We start from the raw sequence: 27,741 nt of genomic DNA on the forward strand, positions 1-27,741 counted from the left end.
AGTGCTCTTAAGAGTTAACAATATGCCAAATCACATAATCAAAATAATCAAAATAATATCTCCCAATAATTTATCAGTTTTGAAGTTAATTGTTTAATAGTCATGATATATTTGTTGATCTCTTTATAATTTCTCTTTTTCTATTTTGTCATAAGTTGTATATATTAAAAGCACAGAAAACAGCTTTTGATGGAGTTTATAGAATACATATTCTCTATATTTGAAGCCAAGTATCTACATCATGAAGATCAAAATCAATAGTCATGATCTAAGATGAATCACCCAACTCAGTAAAGACACTTTATTTTTCTAATAAGTGTTAATAATGTGAATGATTTTCAAGTAATATTTTATTAAATTCTTTTTACATAGAAATGTTATCTATGGGTTGAGCATGTTTGCTTCTATGAAAAAATCGAAATTTTGGTTGACTAATTTAATCTGTTGTCCATAAACCAAAAACTATGTGAGAAAGAAAATTAAGTGACATTTTTTTTTGCCTTCTGTAAAATTTTTCATATCTGGTTGTACACAAAGAAGAATCAAAAGGATTTTATTTTTTCTTTTCTTTCTTTATTTCCTTTTTTTCCCTTTGTATAAATACTCTAAATACCACAAATGTTACTGCAGAAAATATTTCTTTAGCAGTTCCTATGGAGAATACAACATATTTAAAATATAACTCCTGTGTTCTTATTCATATATCTATTTGTGTTAACCAGGTTTTTGTTGTACATTTAAAGGAGGAAAGATTTATCTTGGCTCACATGGTTTCAGCCCATGGTTGCCTGGCTCCATTGTTCCTAGGCCGGTGCTGAGGCAGAATATCACAGAAGTTGACCATGAAGGAATAAACAGGCTCACCTCATGGAGGCTGGGTAGCAAAGAGAGAGAAAGGGACTAGGGACAAACTACATCTTTCAAGGGCACACACATTGTGAACTGCTTTCTTCTTCTAGGCCCTATCTCCTAAGGTTTTCACCAAATCTAAATAGAACCACCAGCTGGGGACCAAACCTTCCAGTTATCAACACTTGGGAGCATTGTAGATTTAAGCCATAATAACATTCCTTCCCACTTGAAATAGGAATAGTACACAATTGCTCAATGAAGTTTAGAAGTCCATCTTTTTTTTCCAGTAGCTTATCCAGATTTATTTTTCCAGTTTTATTGAGATATAATGGATAAATTGAGTTGTGTATATTTTGGAGGTACAACACAAAAATTTGATAACCACTGATATCTTTTCTATATAATAAAATGAACCAATAACCATGTAAATTAACACCTCCATCACTTCACATAGTTACTGCTTTAATAGGTTGGTCTTGATGCTTTGTTGTACCTTATGCTCTGTGGATACCTTATGCTCTGAGTCCTACACCAACCAATATTATATGTAAATTTTTTCTCAAGTGATAGAAATCTTTGAATGTAACTATAATTTGACCTTGTTATCCCACTCCTGTGTTTATACCCAAAGGATTTAAAATCTGCATGTTACAGTGATGCAGCCACTTCAATGTTTATAGAGGTCAATTTACTGTAACCAAGCTGTGGATTAAACCTAGGTGCCCTACAACAGATGAATGGATAAAGAAAATGTCATATATACACACAACAGAATATTATTTGGTTGTAAAAAAGAATGAAATTATGATATTTTTGGGTGAATGGATGGAACTGAAGAATATCATGCTAAGTGAAATAAACCAGTCCCCCAAAACCAAAGGCTTCTTTTCTCTGATATGTAGATGCTAATCCACAACAAGGGAGGGGAAGATTAGAAGTTCATTGGACTAGACAAAGGGTAATGAAGGGAAGGGAGTGGGGATGTTAGTAGAAAAGATAGTAGAATGAATTGGACAAAACTTTTCTATTCTCATATATAATTATACGACCAAAGTAAATCCACATCATGTATAGCCACAATAATGTGATCCTAATTGAAACACGTTATATTTATTATATGTATATATAATATTTCAAAATATACTCTACTGGCATGTTAAAAATAACAAAAATATGTAAAAATCATTTCTCAAGTGAATACAGTTCTTTTTATATCCCTAATCACTTCTCTATCTATGCATATCAGCTCTAATTTGGATTATTTCAGTAGTCTCCTTTATTGCATCTTTGACTCAGTTAAATGTATTTTCCCCAAGAAGCAAGACTAATCTCTTTGAAATGCCAATTTGATTATGGTAGATCTCATGGGTGAAACCTTTTAATGACTTTGGGCATGTTTAATATATAAAAAAAAAAAGACCTTAATGTAACTACCAAGGTATTTCATGGCCTGCATGCTTCTTAAAGACCCACACATTCTCTCTGTTCCTGTGATGTTCTTTTCTCTTTCACTTTTGTATCTTCTCCAATATTATCCTATCTAAAAGATTTCACTCATATACTCTGCCTTCCACTTGTTGCTTTTACCTTTATAGATCACATAAAGTAATTTGTATGTATCACAGAAAGTGACTGTCCTCATTTTTAAGGTTAGACAGACACTGTAGATACTATAAATATTATTATTCAATATGAAAAATTTTTATTGCTTTCCTAATTTAATATAATATTTTTATTTGTAAATAGTTTCTTTGGTTAGGATAGCTCATATTTTCCTTTTTCCTGGGGATATTTACATTGACATAATTAATTATTTTTTAAAGAAACAGATGTTTAGAAGAAATTGTGGAATATCTTTTATTTCCAGATTTAAAATATGAGATGATTATTGTCAGTTAAATGGATATCACTGTATAATATGTACATGTTACATATATTACTTATTTGTATATTTAGCATCTAATAGAACACATAAACATTTACAAAAACAGGTTAATTTCTTTCCTATTAATACATTTTGAAACTTGAATTCATTCATAGTAGAATACTCATTATTTCAAAGGAAACCATGTCTATTAAGATGCCTATGATGGAGTGAGACCAGTAACTGGACAAAGTATATGTGATAATGGGGCATTGCTACAAATAGATGGAAAAGACTTCCATTCTTCCCTGAAAATTTATTGGTTGCCTTGTACAAGCCAATCATTAAACATGTGTGAATGATACAAAGACAAAAACTGCCCATGAAATACTCACTATCTCATCTACCACATCACAGCCACATAATTAGAGCTGAGTCTTAAAGGATAGAATGTGTTTAATGAACATGTGAAATTTTCATCAATTTTAGCTTATATGTAAGAATTATGTTACTTTATAAGGTATATAAATTTTTAACTGAGTAGAACATGCCATTTAGAAAGAAAAATTCTGGGTAATTTAAATGTTTATCCAGCCAGTAAGTCACATGGTTTGCAAAATGTGAAGGTTTTTAGGATGGGAGACTATGAATTTAGATGATTTTAGGTATTACTGAACATGAACTTACCTAGTCATTAAAAAAAGAAACAACTATTTTTCTTTTTAGATATAGCTTCCTACTATATATAAAATAAATTGCAATTACTAAGACATCAAGATTTCTCCAGAAGAAAAATGGTCCAGATTCCACTGTCTTTTTTCGGTGTTGAAGGCACTTTACAAGTGTTATTAGATGTATGATTCCAGCTTTAATTAACAATTTTTTTTTTCAGTTTTAAGATCTGTTGCTTAAATGTACCAAAGGAATAATCAAAGTGACTAATACAGATTTGGGGCACTGTGGAAGATTTTCCTAGGAATCTTTCCTGAAGTACCTTAAATCTATCCCAAAGTCTTGAAAAAGGTGCTATATATTTTCATTTTTGTTGATATTCCTTACTCTTCAACAGGTACTTTGAAGGACACTGAAATACTATGCTTTAGTGGAAAAAAAATAACCTTTTAATTATATACTACATAAAGTTGAACATTTTAGTTTCAATGGCTAGTGGAGAGGGCTTCATATCTAACACATCAAGCAACAAAGTGGGATTGCTTCAGTCCGCTTAAACTTGGATAGAAACAATTTATGGTATTTCCCCCACTCCCACACCTTGAAGTACCTTGTTTCAGCAGATAACATAGGGAAAGTAGACCATTCTTTCTAAGCCAAGCAGACAGATATCCAAAGATATCCAACCCACAAATACCTTTCCATCAGGCATACATCATTTAAGCATTCCCTGCTCCTAATGGCTAAAATTTGTTTCCATCAGAGCCATTTACTTGGCTAAATGCCTAAAATATTATTGAGGAAAATTACTATGGAATTTACAGTTACTGGGATAAAACTAGGTAATTGATTTTCTCAAGTGACTTAGAAGATATGTCTATATCTTTATCATCACATCTCCTATAAATTTGTTCAATTATTTTTATGGTATTGGCTCAAGTTTTAATACCATATATTAGTTACCAGTTGAAATTTAATAAAGAAAAAGCTTGATGCATAAGTATCTATGTCTGGAAAGTCTTCAGACTTAAGTTTAATTACTAGTCACAACAGGTTGAAGAGCCAATATACATTGTATCATTAAGATTCAATCATTTCCTCAGAAAAATAGATAATACCACTCTCAAGTGATTGTTTTTAAGGATGGAAATAAAACACACGTGTAATGATAGGTATGAGCAGGTTTTCAGTAAAAGGCATTTATTATACTACATGGAGATGAGAGCTATTCCCTCTAGGTAGCTAGAACTGTAGAGCAGGTGCAAGTTGCACAGCACAGCTTTACTGTTATGAATTTGTGCTGCTGGGATCAGGTGTGAAAAATCTCAGGAAATTTCCCTCCCCAGTCCTTCATCTCCCTCAAATTTATATTCAAGATCTAAACTCTGAAATTCGAATAATATAAAAAGAAGATAAATAATTATCTTAAAAGAATTTCTCCACTTGATCAATAGAACTCTAAAAAGCAATGATAAAGAATACATAATTATCCTCACTGTTTTAGTCAGCCTCTTCACTGCTGTGATCAAGACCTGACAAGAACAATTTTAGAGGAGAAGAAGTTTATCTGGGGCTTACAGTTTCAGAGGTCCCAGTCCATAGATGGCTGACTCCATTCCTCAGAGCCTGAGATAAGGCAGGACTTTAATGGGGAAGCGTGTGGATGGAGGCATCTCAGCTTATGATGATCAGAAAGTAGATGGAGAGCTCTGATCAACAAGGGCAAAATATATACTCCAAATGCATAACTTCTTGGTACCTGTCTTCTTCATCCATACCCTATGCACCAGCAGTTACAAACAAATTCATCCCTATCAGGGAATTAATGCAATGATTAGGTTAAACCTCAATCATTTTATCTCTAAACTTTCTTGCATTGTCTCACACATGTCTCTTTTGGGGGATATCTCATATCTAAGACCTGAAATGAAGTGACAATTTTGGTTAGAGAAACTCACATACACTCAAACATAAACACACACATACCTCAGATATGTTTATTACACACACACAAAGACACATCCATTTTGCCTCTCCTTTCTCTCCCTCTTGTCTAGTTCTTTCTAGCATGGCAACACTGAATTCAGATGAACAGAAATGGCACACAGCCTCCTACTGTGACTCTTGATTATGTTCCAAACTGCTTATATGGCCCAGTTATTCATACTTATAAGAGAGCTCTATGTTTGACAACTATAAACAATGTATTTTAATAATATTTTCTCATCTTTTTCCATCCTGCTCTTTAACTTTCTCCTCTTCTTAGATGAATTTAATTTTCTCACCATTTGTATTACAATGCATCTCCCAAATTAACGGCTAAGTTCCATAACTGTGAAGACAAAAACATGTTCATTTCTATATATAGAAATTAACCCTTTAGGAAATAATTTTTTTCAAAGGCATCTTAAAGTCTTGGAATATTGTAATCCAAAAGAAATGGAACCAATATGTTAAAGAGATATCTGTACCCCCAAGTTTATTTCAGTACTATTCACAATAGCCAAGAAATGGAAACCTAAGTATCCATCAGCTGATGAATGGGTAAAGGAAATGTGAAAATGTGGTTATCAAACAAAATGGAACACTATTCAGCCATAAAAAAGAGTAAAATCCTGTCGTTTTGGCAACACAGAGAATACAATATTAAGAGAAATAATTCAGGCAGGGAAAGAGAAGTACTATGTGATTTTATATATATTCTAAAAATGCTGATCTCCTAGAAGAGAATGGTGATTACCAGAGGGAAGGAAGAATGGGTGAAAGATGTAGGTGTTCAGTTACAGTTAGGTAGGTGGGAGAAGTTCTGAGGGGCTAGTGTATAGTAGACTGGCTATAGATAGCATACATAATTATAAGATTTTGAAAGTTTTAGCCATGAAGATATGATAAATGGCTGGGCATAGCAGCACATGCCTATAGTCCCAGCAGCTCAGAAGGCTAAGACAGGAGGATTGCAAGTTCAAAGCCAACCTCAGCAACTTAGTGAGGCCCTAAGCAACTTAGCAATATCTTGTTTCAAAATGAAAAATATAAATGGCTGAAGATGCAGCTCAATGGTTAAGTGCCCTGGGCTCAATCCCACAGTACAAAAAAAAAAAAAAAAAAAAACAGTAAAGAGATAAATATGTTTAATCTGATATAAGCATATCATGTATATCATGTATGCATATTAGACCATTACATGTCACCCAATTAAAATGTAAAATTTCATGTTTTCATGTATAAGTTAAAAATAATTTTTAAAGAAATATTGAGGCAATACATTTTAAAACACTTTTAAATATTATTATGCATTGTGTGGTACCTGTCATGAGATTCTTCAATATAATAGAGGAGTGTCCTTGAACTTTAATCTTTAATTGGGAGAAAAGGGATATTTTCCATTTATGACATACAAATCAGAAAAGATACACATTTGAAGCTTCACAGACTGGAGTTTTTTCTTTGAAAATGTTTGTATTCTTATGAAAATAGGAAAATTATTTTTTTGAGTAGGAGAGAAATCATTTTATGTGAAATTTAAATGTTATCTATAAACATGCTATTATATACAATTATGAACAGTTTATCCTTTTTATCAAATTTGAAAAATGATAGGCTTAAGGTTTTTTTAAAGACTCATTTGGCTAGTGTTTTTACTAATTCCCTGAGCCTTATTTATTATGTTTCCTAATTTTTTTCTTGTGAAATCTGTTCATATCCATTTAGTTGATTTAAAGGATTTTTAAAACAGAAATCCTTTTCTTTCTATTTTAAACACAAAAATAATGGGGAAAAAACTGTTAAAACTACATTAACTCATTTAATTTTACTTTTCTGTTAGCTTCTAAATGAGTTACCCATGAAATTTTAAAATACTTTTAAATATTTTAAGTGTTAAACCTCTCCTAGTTGATAATATTATATAATAGAAAAATAAATAATATGCAAATGACACATGATAAACCATTGGCTTTTAAATCATAACATCAGTATTCATTTTACTAACCTCAAAAAATAAAATGGAGCAGTATGTGTGTAGTATTATATGGAGGATTAAAATATAAATATAAAAGTTGAAGAGTTATTTTTTCAGAATACAAATTGACAATCTTATTGTCAATTGTATTGACAATAGAAACTATGTAAAGAATATAGTCAATCTGAAGAACTTATGATAAAATTCAATGATGGTACCATTCCTCAAAACTCCAGATGACAGTCTCCTTCTTTGGAGAGTAGATTATCAACAATACAAGTGAGAGAGGTAATATTTGTTCGTTGTGCCTTGTAACATTTCCATCATTTTATCTGTTTTTCCTCTAAGTCTTCCAAATTTTATGCATTTTTATTTAAATTCTCTAATGTAAAATTGTGCTTTTCTATATAAATTTTCTCAAGCGAGGATATGATTACTTGAGATCAAAAGTGTGAAATTACATTAGCAGGATATCACCATTGCCAGTCAACCATAATTTTCTCCCAGATTGCAATTTTTTTTTTCAAAGAATATTTAGTATGAGAGAAGAACTAATAAATACTGTTTGTGTTTGTGGATCTGAGTGTTTTTGTAAACAAAGAGAGTGGGAAGGAGATATGCATGTCTAGAGTTTATGAATTTTAGATCTTTATGACATGTACCCTGAGTTCAAATTTTACATATACACATTATTGACTCTTATTTTCACTGTGTATGTGCAGTAATTTTGCTTTTAATACCTCTTAAGTTTGTCATGAGATAAGTTATAATGTTCATGTTTGACAAACTTGAAAATATAAATAAACAATAGATAGGATCACATACATATTATTTTATTCTGCTCATTTCCTGTAATGCTATTATGAGCTTCTTTCCATGTGAGATATTAATACCATCATAAAAATGTATGAAAATTCCATCATTTATTAACAAACATGTATGAATACAGCATTATTTATTTCACTGTTTTTCAAATTTAAGGAATAACATTTTTCTAGTTTTCCAATGTTATAAATATCATTGGTCATATATCTGTGTAGATGAACATGCATAGTGCCTAAATGTTCTTTGTGCAATCATACACAATCGGGCCTTTGGAAAATATAGCATTTGAAATGTTCATTACTTCTTTGCCAAACTTCTGATCTGAGTGATGAATGGTCTTAATTCTATTTTTCTAAAATTAAATTATTTAGAAAAATGAGCACCTGATTGTGACCAGTCTTCAGGCTCTAGTTAGGATTTCAGTTCTGGGTGGGGAATGCTAATCCATGGTAATGAGAATTTAGGGGTAGATGTGGTTTAGCTCCTCCAAAATTCTCTCTCTGGATAGCTTTTTGAGACATTCCAGTGCTATGGTCTAAATAAGACTTCTGGCACTATTCTGAAAAGTTTCTCTGGACTATTTTACTAAGTCCTGATTATAGATTTTTGGTTCCTAGGCATTTTGACATCCCCCATATCAGGATTTCATTAAACCAATTTTCTTTCTCCCTCTCTCATTACCCAATCATTACATATATATTCTCATTAATGATCTCATTCCCTGAGTGTTGACAATCAAGAACAGAAAAACTCTGCTAATGTTGCTCTTAGGACATTCAGTTCTTCATTGAAAGTGGACAGCAGAAAAGCTGGTGAGCACATCCTAGAAGCAGGGGCTGTTTCAGCCTTTTTTGTGTGTGGTAAAGGCACACAGGACATATTTCAGTGTTACTGGCACCTGTCTTGCTTGATCTGATGGAACAACAACAAATACAATAAAGTCTTGTTACTGGACTATCTTTGAGCCATACCAGATTGTGATTGATTCTGTTGTGTTTAGTGGTGTGATGGCATTTTGCCTTAGGCCTTTTTTATTGAACAGTGGAAGGAACAAGAAGAAGGAAACACTTGATCACTTTGTAAATGCTGCACATTGCAGTCAGGGTTTAATGAGTGAACAGAGCCACTTCCAGTGTATTGAAATGCCTGGGCCATGCCTCAGACCATTGTACCTCTATTCAGATGGCAAAGAATAGAGTTCCTGTAAGATTGTTGAGTGCAGCTCATTTTGGGTATAAACAGTCGCTTTGACCTTGTACGGGCAAATAGACCCTGTCAGGCCTGGAATTGCAAGGCCAGGAAATCATCTGTTTAGTCAGTGCTGGTTCTGGTCATTAGTTTGTGTTTATGGCTGGGAATTGGTAATATAGGACTGTGTATACAGTCTGAATACTAAAAGGACCCTATTTACCAACAGCTTTATTTTTTAATTTAAAGTTAATTCAAATTGAAATGAGCCTTTTAACCCTTAATGAGGACCATGTTTCTTCTAAAAGTCAACCACATTAGTCAACTGGAGACAAAATTCACTTTGCAATTGAAAGGCTGTCTACTTTCTTTCAACAGTGGCCACCATGGTTTACCAAGTGCATTTGTTTTTCTTTCACTATGGTAACTTTACCCATTCTCTGTATCAACATAGCTCAGACCCATCAATTACAACAAGAAGGAAAAGTTTGCTATGTGCTTGGGAACCAGGCCAGCATTCTATCTTGAAGCTCTTCTATAATTATTATTCACCATATAGGTAGTTCTCATCATAAAATCTATTTCATACTTCTCTTTTATTTTCTGAGATGGCAGTTTGTTATTTTACCCACCTACAAGCCCATGGTGTTTAGTTCCTGTTTTATTTTTTCGCCTCCATAAATATGGAATCAGCAGGTTCCCAAAATATTTTCAATTCAACCACAGCAAATTGGTATTATTTTGGCTTCCTTCTATTATCTTTTTCATGGGTTAGTGTTTTTCAATGGACAATTAACATTTGGCAAGACTTCATCCTATTTGTTCCATTGTGACCCATTTTGAGATTTTTTTCAATTATGTTTTGGGGTTTGCTCAACAAACAAGTAAGCATAACCTCACTAACTCAGCATTTAACAGCTGCATTAGCAGGACAAAGGTGAATAAATCCTTACTGCAAACTAACAGATGTGGAATCACTACTTTCAAAGTTGTATTTCCAGTACTGTGCTCTTCTTTGTCACTTAAAGAGAAAAAAAAATCATCTTTTATTTAAAAGTTGAAAATAATTAATATAAATATTTTGATAGAATTTCATTGTTTGATTTTTATTCATGCCATAAGATTCCCAAACTTCAAATTATTCTCCTCTAAAATGTACAAAATAGGAAGAGTTGCATTAAATGCAGTTACTATGTTATTAGTTAATGTGAAAGTGTAATAGAGAATTATGTTTTTGTGTGTCAATTTATCATTCATTCCATCCAAACATAAAATTATTTGAATATGTACTGCTCTGATACAGAAAAGCACTGACAAACCTGTTGTTCTTTTCTCAACTACATTTCTTTTAAGTTGGGAAAGAACTTCATTTTCTCATCTTATTGTCATAAAATTTTAATGACTGATTTTATTTATTTATTTTTTTATTAGTTGCTCAAGACAATACAATGATCTTGACATATCATACATTTGATTCAAATAGGGTATAAATTCTTATTTTTCCACATGTACGTGTAGTAATTTTAATCTTTACAGAAATGTGACTAATTTTATTCCTTACAGAAATGATAAATATGAAGATACTCCTTTTTTCCCCCTTCTACTTAGAAAGCATAAGCAATCCTACAAATCCTGGGACATGCAGTATTAATAGTTTAAAATGTCTAGCCTGAAGAATCTTTAGAGACAAATTAGTTCAATGTAGGTTATTTTTTAAATGAGGAAACAACTGATGTCCTGAGAGGACAATGGTTGCAATCTAATCATACACTGAAAAAAAAAAAAAAGTATTTCATCAACTTCTTGGTACTAGACAGTGGAGAAGATACAGGACAGATAAAATTGATAGGAAATAGCTCTTGTAACTATATTTCTCAGGATCTAACCTGGGAATACATAATTACTAAAAATGGATCATAAGAGTTATTTATAGAAGTCACTTTTCCCATCACCTCATTAAAAGTCTGAACACCCCAGGACAATGAAATTGAGAGAACACATAGTTGGTGGGAAAAAGTAGATCAAAAACTTGTATCTTCTTCATCCTAATCCGTTGCTTTTTCTTAGTGCTGCAAACTCACTGAATACTGGCAAAAAGGAAGAAAAATTAGGGAGTGTTAGGTGAAGATAACAAGTGAATTCAACCATTAGGTAAACACTAAACACGTTTGATTTCTAGAAGTCTTTGATAATACCTGGTAGGGGTTGAGGATATCCTACTTCATACATTTTTCAGCTATTAATTTAGACTCATGGATCATATCTCCTTGATTTATAAATATAAAAGAAAGATGAGAGTTTCAGCTGTGCTTAACTAGTTTAAAAATGTCTCTTATAACAATAGAAGAAAACATCTCTGGAACAACAACAACAACAACAGGAAGCAATTTCTCTACACTGAAAAGATGTTAATCTGTTTAATCACAATTGGTTTTACTAACCTGAAGTTGAAATCTATTAATTATTTTACTGACAGAGACCTTTACTGCAGGATTACCTAAGGGAAGACATAAATCAGAACTCTGTTGTGTTGGCATCAGGTTAATTAACTATTGCTTTAGTATCTGGTCTATACCATGGAGGCCTTGACAAGATAGCTGGAACTTTTTATTTTAAAATTCATCACTGTATATCTCTCATTTTTTAAATCTCATTTGCCTTTCTTGTCTATTCTGTTTTCTTTGGTATTCTCTTATAAGAGAACAGGACTTTCCTTGAGGAATAATAGGAAAAGAAAACCACATTAATACATCCACTTTCTTATCTTAACCTGATTTTATTTTCCTTTTAGATGTGTTACCCTCTTTAGCATATAAAACAATGATTAAATGAGGAAAAAGTTCTGATTGCCATAAAGCTAGTTTTAAGGAAAGGAAGCAGATATTTTCAAAGTGCAAGCCTTTTTTTTTAATGATAAGCAAAGCTAATAAAACACATGTATTTATATTCCTTAGAAAGAAAAGTCTCAATGCTTGCATTAGGATATATTGAAGGATGAAGAAGGCATCATAGGTACATGAACACATGTGGATTTGCTTCAAGGGAGAGAGATTATTTATTTTTGGAATAAATATAAAAGTGAGTTATATAAAAAATTTTAGAGTGTTTCTCCAAGAATAATCATTTCATTAATAGAAATGCATTCTTTAGTCATATTCTCAAATTTGTTAATTTCACTAGAGAAATTTGAACTATTTTTGTGTTTTTATTTGTCCTTTATACATAATATTGGGGTTCATTTTGACAGAATCATACATGACTGGAATATAATTCTCTCTACTTCAGTCCATAGTACTTCCACCTCTTTCCGGTTTTCTTTCCCCTATTTTCCTTCCTGTACCATACTGGTCTTTCTTCTAACTACTGTAGTTTTTTTAATTAATGCTTTATAGGTATACATAAAGCTAAATTCACTGTAGTACATTCATGTATGTACTATATAATTTGGTCAGCTTCATTCCACTTTTCCTCCCCTTTCCTGTCCCTCCCTGCCCACCTCTATTCCTTTCTTCTACTTCACTGATCTTTCTTCTGTCTTCATAGGATTCACCCCTGTCCCCTGCCCCATTTTTTCCCTTTTGTCTAGCTACCATATGTGAGAGAAAATATTGGATTCTGAATTTCTGATTTTGGTTTATTCCACTCAGTATGATGTCCTACAGTTCAATCCATTTACCAACAAATGCCATAATTTCATTTTGGCTAAGCAAAACTTTATTGTATATGCAAACCACATTTCCTTTATCCATTCATCTGTTGAGGGACCCCTGGGCTGGTTCCCTAACTTGGCTATTGTGAATTGAACTGATATGAACATTTATATGCCTTTATCACTATAATATGCTGATTTAACTTCTCTAAAATAAATGGGATATCTGGATCATATGGCCATTCCACTCCTAATTATTTGAAGAATCTCCTTACTGCTTTACAGAATACTTATACTTTTTAGTCCCTCCAACAATGTGCAACTTTCTCCTACATCCTCATTAGCATTTATCATTAATTGTAATCTTGGTGGTTGCCATTCTAACTGAAGTAAGATGAAATATTAGTGTAGTTTTGATTTTCATTTTCTTCATTGCTGGGGATGTTAATATTTTTTTCATATATTTGTTGGCCATTTGTACTTCTTCTTTTGAGAAGTGTCTGTTTAGTTCTTTTGCCCATTTATTAATTGGGCTATTTGTGGTGGTAATTGAGTTTTTTGTATATTCTGGATATTAACCCCCTGTCAAAGGAAGAGTTGTCAAAAATCTTCCCTCATTTAGTAGGTTCTCTCTTCAGGCTCTTTATTGTTTCCTTTGCCAAGCAGAAATTTTGGAAATTGATTAAATACTGATTCTTGGTTCTAATTATTTTTTTTTTTTTTAGGGATCTTGTTAAAGAACTTGGTGCCAGTGTCAATATGTTAGAGCATAGAGCCTTTGTTTTCTCCTATCAGTTTCAAAGTTTCTGGTCTAATTTTTAGGTCTCTGATCACTTTAGTTGAATTTTGCACAGAATGAAAGTTAGAAATTTAGTTTTATTTCCCTACACATCAATTTACAGCTTTCCCAAAACCATTTGTTTAAAAGGCTGTCTTTACTTCAGTGTATGTTTTGGAATCTTTGCAGAACATCAGATAACTAACTGTACCTGTGTAGATCTGGCTCTCTGCCTTCTATTCTGTTGGTTTTTATATCTGTTTTAATGTCAATACCATGTTTGAAATCAAAAAGGAAGAATTTACTTGTATACTTCCCCAGTACAGTGTGTTACCCTAATATTCAACCTGACAAATTCCCTCAGCTCTTCCAACAAAACTGTCCAAAGCAGACATCAAATATATAGGAAATCCTGGGTAAATGTATATACAGAAGCATATTAACCATTCTGAAATGGATTCTTACTAGAAGTAGATAAGAAAATGTTACATTTTTAATTAAATAATTTTAGATGTCTATTCCTCGATTTAGATTAACATTTTAGAGTAGGTAAGGGAAAATGATGTTTTCAGAGAGCAATTTGTGTTCAACAATTGATTTATATAAAATAAAGGGCAGAAAAATCTATTCCTTATTAAAACTATACTCTTGGGCAAACAATCTTTTCTGGTTTTGCTTCAACTGTCCAGGCAAATAAGCTAATATCTCCCCTGATCATTTTAACACAACTGTTACCATAGTTCTTTGGAAAGAATAATGGTATCTTAAAATTTAACATGTCATTACAGATTCTAGCATTATATTTGCATTTGTTTGACATTCAAGGCATATCAATTATGTGGTGGTTGAAGCCTATCAGATAGCTATCAGATATGGTAACATGCAAAGTCTGTCCTCAAATGTGTGTCTCAACTTTTTGGACTTCAGTGTCTCTAGATGTCTCTCTCTCTCTCTTTCTCTCTCTCTCTCTCTCTCTCTCTCTCTCTCTCTCTCTCTCTCTCTCTCTTTCACACACACACACACACACACACACACACACACACACACACCCCAATATGATTTCCAAGAGTCACTAAGGCTATGGTTCTATTTAATTAGGATATCTCAATTGAATTCTCTAATTTGTTAACATCACCTCAGAATATTTTCTGCTGCCAGTAAAAGAACACTTGGTGTCAGTGACTTTAAGAGGTAGGTACCACCTTTCTTTTACGAAATCTTGATAGAGGGGCCGGGGTTGTGGCCCAGTGGTGGAGTGTTCACCTAGCACTTGTGAGGTACTGGGTTCAATCCTCAGCACCACATAAAAATGAAATAAAGATATTATGTCCACTTACAACTAAAAAATAAATATTAAAAAAAGAAATCTTGATAGAGATGTTTGCTGGATCATCAAGCACACAATACACATTCCTCTGGTTTTCTTGGCCTTTACCTCATTGTCACATATACACTGCTGTAGTGAGAGACATAATGTTCATAACCAAGGCTAGAATCTTGTAAAGAGTAGCAGCACTCATATTTTTCCATCTTTTTAGAAGAGAAAAAATTATCTTAATGACTTTAATCAGATTTGTTTTTATTTCTTTGGTTATCTTTTTGATCATAATTTTGACCATTTATTCCTAGTTGCAATAAAATCTGAGTAAGGTAGAATTTAGCTGGGTATTATTATGAACCGAATTAAAATTCCAATGGCAAGCAAGAATCAGGGTTTTGACTTTGGGTACATTTCTCCACATGAAATAAAGATATTACAGTTTGTCTTTTGAGTCTGGTCTCTTTGTGTTTTTATTTAAAATTTTTACTGACTACCTCCTATTCTCTTTTAGTGATCTCTTTCAAATATCATACCTTCTATGGTGTCCGTTCCAATCTCCCAGTCAGAATTGTTTTGCTCAGCATGGTTTGTTAAAAGCTTGCTGCCCATTTCCTATTGCAAAAGGCCTTTTTGGTATGGGTATGGATTGAATTAAAAGTACTTTTATCTGTACGCCTGTCAAAGAACCTGAACAAGAGCAGATACCTGACAAACATTTGTTAAATTTTCTGTCTCTGTGCCTACCTGCATTTGCTATTATCATTTCTAAGTTTATTATTTAGCCATAATTTGGATAAAGTCTAGGTACTAGCTTGAATTATGTTTTTAATTTCTAGGTTTATTAAATGTAGCTACATTCAAGCTCTTATCAGTATCCTGATAAAATTGAGCTGTAGCTAAGAAGTGATTATGTGACTGTCTTTTCTACTTAAAAGTATCACATAGCCATTTACAATATTAACAGAAAGTGATTAGTAAATAACTTAATGTCGAATATTTAGACCATAAAGTCTCAAATGAAAACATGAAGATAAACTTACAAGCAAACAAAAGGCAAAGTGCATTGGAGCACTACAACTTAATTTTTTAAAGACTCAGCAATGCCTTTTGCAAATTTAAAGCACTCAATGATGAACTAAATTGAAACCAGAAGTGCATATTTTGTTTATATACTTTATATCATTTCTGCCTGAGGCAATAGGATATGAGACATGAGTGGACATTTCTAAAGAGTTCTTAAGGACAATGTTAGAAAGTTTATAATCATCAATAATTGTAGGTTAAGAAAGAAGAATTGGATCTCAATGTGACACTAAAATTTGTTCATTATTTTGTAAAATGGGCCTAGAATAGCCATTCTTAGTAGGAACTAGAAAACTACAAGACTCAGAGGATGATGGTTATCATTTTATGTTATTGCTCTAGCAATTTATCTTGATTATGTAGTTCCCACATTTTATTTCAGGAATATTTCAGTAAGAAAGTATTGTAGCATGTACATAATATACCATCTTTCAGAAATATATTTAATGGTTATAAGTATTAAAATTTGTCCAAACTGATTTTCGTTGAATGTAAATAACACTGTGTTCAAAGCATAAAGGTTGATAGAAGAAAATTCTAGAATTTGATGAGAATATTTAGGGCATATTCTATACTTAGGTCTATAAATCTTCAAATCTCAGTGTAGTGAGTTTTTGAAGTTTTTGAAATTATTGATTCCCAAAGATGATCTGCAGGAAACCTGAACTTTGAGACCTGAATTTGAATTCTTTCTCAAAGGAATGTTAAGAGAGTTCTAGTGAGGGTTTTCATGATGACTTCAGCTTCTAATATTTTATGAAATTGAATAAATTCAAAAATACAGAACTTTGAATTTACTATTTATCAAAAGCAATATAATAGAGGCATAATTCTGGAAAAGCAGTAAACAGATGATAGATCCTAAAGGGTACACTGAAATCAATGTTTGATAACCAGCCCATTGGGCTGACACAAAACATGCTATGCAGAGGTATGATCACGAAGAAAGAAGATAACACAGAGTTAGTGAAGGACAGGTCATTACCATAAAAGTTGAGGGACAATACTGTCCCTGTTTGAAGAATCTGAAAATGTACAGGAAGCCATAATTTTCTTCCATCAGTTGATTACAATTTGTGGGACAAAGTTGTACACATTCAGAGCGTTTAGAAAACAACTCTACGTGTAATATATCCTCACAGCAGTGCAGATATTATACACATTGCATCATGCTTAAAAAAGAAAATGACTACATGGTGACATGGTTTTGCTTTATTTTTTCCACAAATAGTCCAATGCCAAGTAAAGCTGTGAAAACACAAGCTGGAAATTTCATCAAACTCTAGTGCCAAAATAATCTAAATCTTGTGGTTTTTTTCTTTTTTTCTTAACATTTGGTGCAAATTCAAATGTATATGTGGAAAAACTACACTGGGCCGTATTATTTGCTTCTGTGAATTAGGGAAGGAAGCAAATTGATTGATGTTCATAATGAATTCATGTCCTAACATCCTGAAATCTGTTTTACATATTTTCAAAATACATTCACAAAATTATCACAGGACTTTAAAAGAATCATTTTGTTTCTAGCTTGTCGACCAGGCTTCTACAAGGCTTCCGATGGTAATATGAAGTGTGCCAAGTGCCCGCCTCACAGTTCTACTCACGAAGATGGTTCAATGAACTGCAGGTGTGAGAATAATTACTTCCGGGCAGACAAAGACCCTCCATCCATGGCTTGTACCCGTGAGTAGTTTTGCTGCAACCCATGCCTCCATGTTTGATTTGTTTTTTCTTCTTGTTTGTTTTTTTGTTTTTGTTTTTGTGTGTTTAAAGCATTTGCCCATTCCCTTCCGTTAACCATGTGCAAATTGAAAGCTTTCTCTGCTTCACTCTCCATGCTTGGCTCACCACAAATGCAACATTTATCACACAGAATGAATTAGTTTGTAAAGTACTTCCTGCAATGGGACCCCCAGAAAGAAAGAAAAATTTTTGCATCTTGTTATAAGATCTTGCATTATACTTGACAGGAGAGGGGAGGTTATAGGCAGGGGATTTATGTTTTTACATTTCTATTCCCTCTTGCTCTATGTTGGTCACAGGTCACAGGGAAAAAGACTAAGATTTATAAAAGTAATACTAAAGTTTTCATAACTATTCACAGGGGTATTGAATTTAGTGGTAAATTCCTTTGCTGGACCTTGTGAATGCATCCTCAACCTTGACTCAAAACTCCCCCGTTCATAGCTTGGGGAGGACAATGCTCTTGAATCCATGTGTCCATAATCTCATGGATCCTCTAAGGATGAATTAAAAGTAGACAATAAAGACAGGATGGTTATTTACCTCTTTCAGTTCCATTGTAAACTATCTCTTTCCCTTTTAGGAGAAAACAGGAGTGAAGCTCATTAATCTTTGTTGAACTACTTTGCAGGACCTCCATCCGCACCAAGAAATGTTATCTCTAACATAAACGAGACCTCCGTTATCCTGGACTGGAGCTGGCCCCTGGACACAGGAGGCCGGAAAGATGTTACCTTCAACATCATATGTAAAAAATGTGGGTGGAATGTAAAACAGTGTGAGCCATGCAGCCCAAATGTCCACTTCCTCCCTCGACAGTTTGGACTCACCAACACCACAGTGACAGTGACAGATCTCCTGGCACACACTAACTACACTTTTGAGATTGATGCCGTTAATGGGGTATCGAAACTGAGTTCCCCCCCACGACAGTTTGCTGCAGTCAGCATCACAACTAATCAGGCTGGTGAGTACATGTGGATGCTTCTGACTCCTACCACATCACATCAAGCAGGGCTCTGGCAGAGACTGTAAAAAGATTGAAAGACCCCCCCAAATTTTGTCTTCTCTCGTATTTAGATGGTTATGGTGCATTCAATAATTCAATTTAATTCTTCAAGTGACAATAAACTATACTTGTTAGGTGATTTGAAAATTGGTTTATACCCATGGTTGCCAAGATGAAACAGTTGGGACTCTGAAATAGGACTTATGGGGCTCCTTGAAATAGTTTTGAATTTCTGAAGAACTTAGATATTGAACCTGATGATCAAAGAGGTTATGTAGCTTATTTAAAATTGTAAATAACTTTAGTTATAATTGAAATTTGTGATATAATTATCCATGCTCCTAAGAAGTCTGAAGTATTATAATTCTTAGCTCTTCTTAGTTAAAAATAAGAAATTAAGTCAACTTTATTTAATAGATAAGTTCTGTGCAAATAAATTCAAAATATGGAGATAGGAAAAATCACAGTGGAAAAGGTTTTGGTGTAAAACAACTGGAATGATTGACTACATTCCAGATATACTATGTGATTTCACCAACCACGTTTTGCACTGACAATTCTTTTTACCAATTAAAAAAGTGCTGAGTTAGCAGATTATAAGCAAAAGCCCTTTAATATCAAAGGGAAAAAATTATACAAGGATACAAACATCTCATATTCCTTTATTGTACCTTCCCAACTTTTCTCCTGTCTTTGCTGCTGTTAAACTGTACTCTTTCAATCACTCTTTAATCCTTTATGTAGATAACTTATGGATTTTACTTATGAGGTTTTTGTTGTTATTATTTCAATTATGCAGATGGTTGATAATTTAAATACAAATGATACCACTTTTATATATGAAAATAATTTTTCAACATTGATAACTAGGATGAATGCGTTAATACGCAGTTTTGTAATCTTTACAGCTTATGCAAAGTTAAACTAGTATTTGTTGTTCATAATTGTTGCTATAAATGTCATATTTAGAGGGTCATTTCAAGCAGTTCAATTGAAAGACACAATTGTATTGTTTGCATTTAAATATACTTTGGAGTGAAAAGGCAGGTCAGGGATGGGTGTCATATAGAGAAAGGATGCCTCCCTGAGAATCTTTTAAATGGATCCACAGGTTCTTTTGTGTACTTCTCCCTTATGGACTCACCTCTGAATATAAACTAGGATTGAGTACACTCTAGGCTTCTCATAAACATTTGGCTTAAATTATGGAAGTATCTCTGGCCTCCATTAGAAATTGCCCTTTTTTTTCTGAGAATATCAGACTGTGTCTTGGTGACTGTAGACAGAGGGAAAGCATACAGACTAGTTTCCAATCAGATAAAACAGGTCTCCTAGCAGCCAAATGGTGAACCAAAAACTCACTATAGTTCATTTCTCTTTCTTGACTGACTCAACGTTATTATTTCAACTACCAGTGGTACACAATAAGTGTAATATAAGGAGAATATATGCACTAGAATGACTGGACCCTGATGGTCATTCTAGTTTTGGTGTGGTAAGAAGTAGTCTTATCTACTTCTGTAGGTTAGTATAGAAATACATCCATGGTGGTTAATTTCTCAAACATGTTGACTAGTTCCCTGAACTCACTATCTCAGCTCTAGCTTCATCTTCCCATAATCCAGCAATCAAAAACATAAATCTTTGCATGGGAGAGTCTCCAGAGTCCTGCACTAGCAATCCTTCCTCTTAAGGAGTCCCTGTCCCTGCCATGTCTTTTGACAGATATTTTGAATAAGACCCCCATCAGAGTCTATATTCAAATATGTGTCCTTCTGATTCCAAGTCCCAGTATTTTTCTCACTTTGTTTCTGTCTATGGTTTCTCATATACAGAGTACTCAGGAATTTTAACAAATTATAGAGATGTGGCAAATGGTTTTCCCAAATCCTATATTTCAAGCTGATTTACTACCTTGCTTAAAATAAGAGCATCAGTCTGGGTTGTAATTATCTCTTAAGTCAAACAGAACCATATAAAAACAAGCGAGAGCTCCTTATTTTCTATCTTATCATCCCCCTCTGGCTTTCGGACAATGCATTTATCTGGAAACTAATAGCTCCAAATATATACAGTGAATGAATCTAGGTGAAGTGGCAACCAAGAGCAGGCCAAGACCTTAAAAAATAAATGGGGTTGATGCTTTGGCCCTCCCAGTTACAAATCACAGCATTAGACAGAGATTCAGCAGGAATGATCTCGGTTACTCTCCCTGAACCAATTCCCATTTTTAAAAACATCCCAAGTTTGTCTATAATGTGTACCACAGGCATTTGATACATTTATTTCAGGGTGTCTGTATTAATTTGTGTGCCTGGAAAGATAGAGGTCTTTTTTCATCTTCAAATCCCTACGGTAAGATATATAAGCAGGATTAGAAGCAATGCCATTGCTATTGGGAGTGTTTCTTTGTTTGGCTTTATTCTTGTTCTTGTGAAGGTTAATGGACTGGTAGCCTTGAAAAATAACCTCCCTACCACTAGAAGGATATGGCTGTGACAGATATGATGTCACAGTGGTTACATTCCTCCTAGTCTCTCTATCTTTGACATGGATATAAAGAGTGAATGTGAATGGGTCCCTTGTAATTTAGTTTGTGAGATTGAGTTTGTTGATTTTTCTCTTGATTACATTGTAGAAGCTTTGTGATGACCATATGATAAAGCTCCTTCTAAATTGTAGAGGATTATGTTGTAAATTCTGATATTAGTTCTCAGCTCTCAATACTTGCACAAAATGTGTTCGAGTGATAAAAGCATGGCTTCCATAAAAAGATTGTATCCATCAATCCACCCTTCAAACAAGAAGCCGAAGAATTAAAGAGTGCAAAGCAAACATCTCCCAGGGTATAGCTTGGAGTAAATGGCTACCTTTAGTTTTAGTTTTAGGTTTTTATTGTTTGTTTGTTTGTTTTTTTGTGTGTTTCTTTAAAATAGGTATATTTTTCTTTTAGTTCTAGAAACAATCATTCTATTAGTGAAATATCCATCTCTGCTAATTCTCTGCCTTCATAATTGAGTCTGCCCATTTTTACTACCTGATAGCAGATAAAACTCTCAGAATAGCTGAAGGAACACTAACAAAAAATTTAAGGAATTTTGAAGTTCATATATCCCCAACCTCCCCCCACCCACCTGTTTAACTTCTGGAGAAACTTAGAGTAAAGAAGCATTTCCAATATTTCATCAAGAGATGAAATTCCTGCACTGCCTCCCAACCCCAACTTCACTTTCAATTCCTATTGCCCTACTCATTTCTGCCATCCTGTGACTCATGTCACAAAGCTAAAAAAGGCATACTGCCTAGGAGACAAAGAGGGCCTTGCTGGGACAATCTACCACAACCCATCACAATAACCTTAGTCCTTAATGCTCAGTCACTATCACAGGGCTTCTTACAAGGATTCTGCAAAAGATTGTCATCCTCTTCACCCTTCCCAGGACCTAATCTCATCCTTTACTCCCTCAGTATTCACAGATAATTATTTCTTCCTAATATTCTAAGACCATAAAATTGAAGACAGAAAAGAAAACTCTATCTATCTCCTCCTTCTCTAAATCTAATTTCTCCCATCTGTGCTCACTCTTTCAGTTCTCACTCTTAACACCAAACAACCAAACCATTCGACCATTGATTTTGGCCTCTGTAATAAATACACTGAATCTTGAGAGAATCTCCTTTCTTCTAGCATCTTTAACAAGCACTATTCTGTCCCTATCTTTTCATCTGTTTTGTAGTTTTTTCTTCATCCTAGAGAAAAATGCACACAAGTCAATGGCAATACACACACAACAGTGCATATGCACATTACAAATTGTTTAACTACTCCTTCATTATCTCACAATATTTTTTCTAAGTTTTGAATCTAAGATTAGATTTTTCCTAGAGTAATTTTTATTTCTCCTTTGGTTCTCTCATTCATACTCTTCCTTTTGAATCCTGAAGTCTGATTTCTTCTCTCACTGTATATAAATTCCAACCCAAAAACCTGTAATAATTTCCTCATTTTAATAATTCCTCTTTATGTTCAATTGAATTCAATTATTAGGGAGAATGTAAATTTTACATGGGCATGAGTTGTCACATTTCTATTGTAGACTTGAACAAGGCCTTCTAACATATTGTAATTACTCAAATATTTATTGATTAACTCATTTGAAAGATAAGCTTGTTTATTTTTCCTTTTGTTGGTGTGTTAAAATTATACAAAATAGTTGGTTTCATTTTCACATAATCATACATACATAGAATTTAATTTACTCCCTTTCAGTCCCCAGAGTCCCTCATTTCCTTTCACCTCCACTATTCCCCTTCTTCTACTCTACTGGTCTGTCTTCTACTCATTCACATGTTTTTAGTTGGTACTTTATAGATAGACAGAAAGGTGGCATTCCCTGTGGTATATTTGTACATGCACCTGGTGTAATTTTCTTGGATTCATTCCACATTTCCTCCCCATTTCTGTTCCTTGTCCCTCCCCCACAGTCACCTTCTACTCCCCTGATCTTTCCTTTGTTTTTATGATATCTAACACTGTCTCCCTCCCCACTTATTTTCCCCTTACTTTGCTATTGTTCCCACATGTGTGAGAAAGAACTTTTCACTCTTGATTTTCTCAGTCTGTTTTTTTTTCACATTACATAATATTCATCAGTTCCATCTATTTATCAACAAATTCCATAATTTCATTCTTCTGTATGACTGACTAAAACTCTATTGTATATACATACCACATTTTCTTAATCCATTCATCTACTGACAGGCACCCAGGCTGGTTCCATATTTTGGCTATCATGATTTGTGCTGCTATAAGCATTGATGTGCTTATATCACTGTAATATGCCAATTTTAGTTCTTCTGGATAAATACCAAGGAAAGGGATATCTGCGTTATATGGTTGAGGTTTTTGAAAAATCTCCACACTGCTTTCCAGAGTGGTTGTGCTAATTTGTAATCCAACCAATGTTTGAGTATACATTTTCCCCTCACGTCCTCAGCAACAGTTGTTATTATTTGTATTTTTAGTAATTGCATTCTGGCAGGAGTGAGATTAAATCTCAGTGTGGTTTTGTTTTGCATTTCCCGGATTGATAAGGATGTTGAACATTTTTTTTTTCATGTATTTGTTGGCATTTGTGCTTGTTTTCTTTTAAGAAATGTCTGTTTAATTATTTTGCCCATTTATTGGGAGGGTTATTAGGTGTGTTTTTTTTTTTTATTGTTGTTGTTTGTTGGTTGGTTTGGTTGGTTTGGTGTTAAGAGTAAGAACTGAAATATATTAATTTAAATTCAAATATCATACTGCTCAGCACTTCCTTTCACTGAGATTTTTGCAAAAAGATTAACAGATCAACAGATGTATTTTTATTAGTTCTAATCAGTTACACATTACAGTATTCTTCAATTCATTATACACAGATGGAGCAGATTTTTTTTTGCTTTTCTGTACATGAAGTAGAATCACACCATTTGTGCAATCATACTAGTACCTAGGGCAATTATGACCTTCCCATTCCACCGTCTTTCCTAAACTCTTTTCCCCAACTCATCCCATGTTTCCCACCATTATGGGTTAGCATCCACTTACCAGAGAAAACATTTATCCCCTGTTTTTTGGGGATTGGCTTATTTTGCTTACCATGATGTTCTCCAACTCCATCCATTTACCTGCAAATGCCATAATTTTATTCTCTTTAAATACTAAGTAATATTATATTGTGTATATGTACCATAGTTTCTTTATCCATTCATTTACTGAAGGGCATCTACATTGGTTCCACAGTTTAGCAACTATGGATTGTGCTGCTATAAATATTGATGTGGCTGTTTCACTTCTGCATGCTGTTTTTAAGACCTTTGGGTATAGACATAAGAGTGGGATAGCTGGGTTAAATGGTGGTTCCATTCCAAGTTTTCTAAGATTGGTTGCATCAATTTGCAATCCCATCAGTAACGTATGAGTGTGCCTTTCACCCCACATTCTTGCCAACACTTATTGTTGGTTGTATTCTTTCCATTCTGATTAGAGTGAAATGAAATCTTAGAGTGGTTTTGACCTGCATTTCTCTAATTGCCAGAAATGTTGAACAGTTTTTCGTATATATGTTGATTGATTATATATCTTCTTCTGAGGAAGGTCTATTCAGCCCTTTAGCCCACTTATTGTTTGGTTTTTTGGTGTTAAGTTTTTTGAGTTCTTTATATATCCTGGAAATTAGTGCTTTAGCTGACGTGTGTGTGAAAAAAAAAATTGCTACCAAAATGTAGACTCTCTTTTCACCTCATTGATTGTTTCTTTTGCTGAGAAGAAGCTTTTTAGTTTGAATCCATACCATTTATTGATTCTTTATGTCTTGTGCTCTGGTGCAATAGAGCCCACAGGAACTTGGTGATGGTCTACCAGGTCCTGATTGTTGTTCTTAGATGGAAGTGGCCACTTCCCTAATTGGTGGTGGCAATAGCATGAAACCTATAGGTACCAGACCCAGTTGGTGTCCCAATATGGAAGCTTCCCCAAGTAAAGATGGCAAAGGTGGAAGTGGAGGTAACCCAAGATGGTGGTAGAAGATGAAGACAACTGCTTTCAAAATGTGACTGGAAGGATGGACTGTATAATGTCGTTAGGCAGCCTGTTCAGTGATGCCATACTGTGATATTCAGTGCCTCAATGGTCAGTTGCCTCCTGGCCCTGTCTGTTGTTTTAGGATGGAGATTAATATGGGGAGGGCTATTGCAGTGGTGGCAATGTCCCAAGATGGAGGCGGTTTGGATGGAACCACTGGTCTGTGGATTGGGAACCACAGCACAGTGTTCCAGTCCACAGGGTTCTGGACTCAGTGCTGCAGGTTCAGGTGTCCCTCAACAGATGTGTTTAAGTGCTTCTTTTATATCCATATATTATATATTTCCATCTTGCAGGAAATCACAATCCAAATACAGTTTTAAAATTTGAATGAATCAAGTTTGTTCAAAACTGTATGTAATTATATAATTAAGAAGTGGTAGTTCAAGGTTTTTAGGGAAACCTTTCAGACAGCAGACTTAGGATATATTTTGCAAACTAGAAATAAATTAGACAGGTTTAATGGGAAAAAAAGTACACACATCAAAATCTTTGAGCTGAGTTCCCTGCATTACAGGAAGACTACACTGTGAAGATAGTATTGGTCTTCCTGAGTGGTAAAAGGAAATCAGCCTGGAATGGCATGAAAAAAAGCAAATTGAAAATTAGATGGTGGGATATTGAATGGAGATTAACATTGTTCATGGAAGAAAGTGTACCCTCATTTAATGCATGTTTCAAGTAGCTTGATCTTAAAATAAGCAGGGGATGGGCCAATTAAGTACAATTCTTGCAACTGAGTGACTGAATTATTATCAAAGAATGAAGAATCATTGTATTAATATTAGTATTATCTTTAATTATTATTTTCAACTCTAAAATAATATTTTATAGTTTTGGAGTGATAAATTCCATCAAAAAATAAGCTTGAGGAAATTTTGGCCTTTTTTATTTGGATTCAAGATCATTGAAATGGAAGTACTCCAGTCCTCAAACTTTTTGTCTTGGAATTCTGCAGTTAAGTGAACAAACAGTTTTAGCTTTCTTTAGTATTAGGTGAAATTCACCATGTTTCTTTCAATGTGTATTAGTCAAAAGACATGTTTCTTTGTTCTTTGGGTCCTTGTATATGTATCATTGTATATCACCCCAATATTTTCTTTTTCTAAAATATCTCTCTTTCCCTTTGAAATTTTGGTTCCAGAGAAGCACATTTCTTATATTTTTTAAAATTCCATTTTAGCTCCCCCTACCATTTTATGAATGCTATCCTAACCCCAACAATTTCCCAGAATGAATTGACTTTTCCTTTTTTAAAAATTTATTTTATTGAAATTTTACACACAGGTGTGCAATTTACCTCATAAAATTTTATATGTTCACAGGTACGAAAACACTACAAAATAGTATAACAGCACACATTATATAAATCTACCTTTGGCCAGAATTTCCCCAAATTAACATTTATCAGATTTGTTTTATCAATCTCTCCCCCCCTCTCTTTTTATAAATTGATATTTCTTATTTCTGAACCATTTGAGAGTTACTTGAAGAGACTATGACCATTTTCACCTAAATATTTTATTCAAAATTACTTTTAAAAATTTGACAAGCTTATATAACCTCAATAAATTTATCAAAATCAAGATATTAGTTTTGCTCTATATTAGGATCTCATCTGCAAATATTAGCCAACTTATGTCAATTGTTGTACTAATCTCCCTGTGGCAAAACCAAATTAATGTCTGTTTGTCTCCAGTTTTTATTTGTAATGTAGTTTTTATCCATAATAATGAATAAGTAAATATGTTTCTATAAATTCATGTCAGATAACAAATATGAAGGGACAGGTACAAACTTATTGACATGAACTCTCAGGTGCTTGATATTACTCTAGGAATTTCACAGTTAGTGCTCTATTCAAAAATGATCAGCAAATAATGCTATCATTTTAAACAAAGATGACATGACTTAATTTTATTTAGATGTCCTATGTAAAAACCATTAGTTTATGCAAAGAAGGTAGCATCTTAGAGACTATTCAATGTAATAAAAGCATTCATGTTCTTGGCTTTAGATATAATGATCTCTGTCCTCCACTTAATTTAAGGATCAAAGACAAACCCCTTGTTTTTGTCTTACAAACCCTCTCCTTTCTTCTGGTCAAAAATTGCTATCCACAGAATGAAAGCATTGAACTAGAGGTCCAATTCTAATTTTCTTTAATTTGC

At 33.5% G+C, this 27,741-nt stretch overlaps 1 protein-coding gene across 1 annotated transcript in view; it reads left to right on the forward strand.

Moving 5' to 3' along the window:
• Positions 1–27,741, forward strand: part of Epha3 (EPH receptor A3) — a 340,539-nt gene that overhangs the window by 205,980 nt on the left and 106,818 nt on the right. The window contains exons 4-5 of the mRNA XM_076868941.2: positions 17,724–17,879; positions 18,571–18,906. Of these exons, the coding sequence (XP_076725056.1) occupies positions 17,724–17,879; positions 18,571–18,906 (492 nt within the window). The remainder of the gene's footprint in view (positions 1–17,723; positions 17,880–18,570; positions 18,907–27,741) is intronic.

This window comes from Callospermophilus lateralis, chromosome 10, assembly GCF_048772815.1.
Source record: "Callospermophilus lateralis isolate mCalLat2 chromosome 10, mCalLat2.hap1, whole genome shotgun sequence".
Taxonomy (NCBI): Eukaryota; Metazoa; Chordata; class Mammalia; order Rodentia; family Sciuridae; genus Callospermophilus; species Callospermophilus lateralis.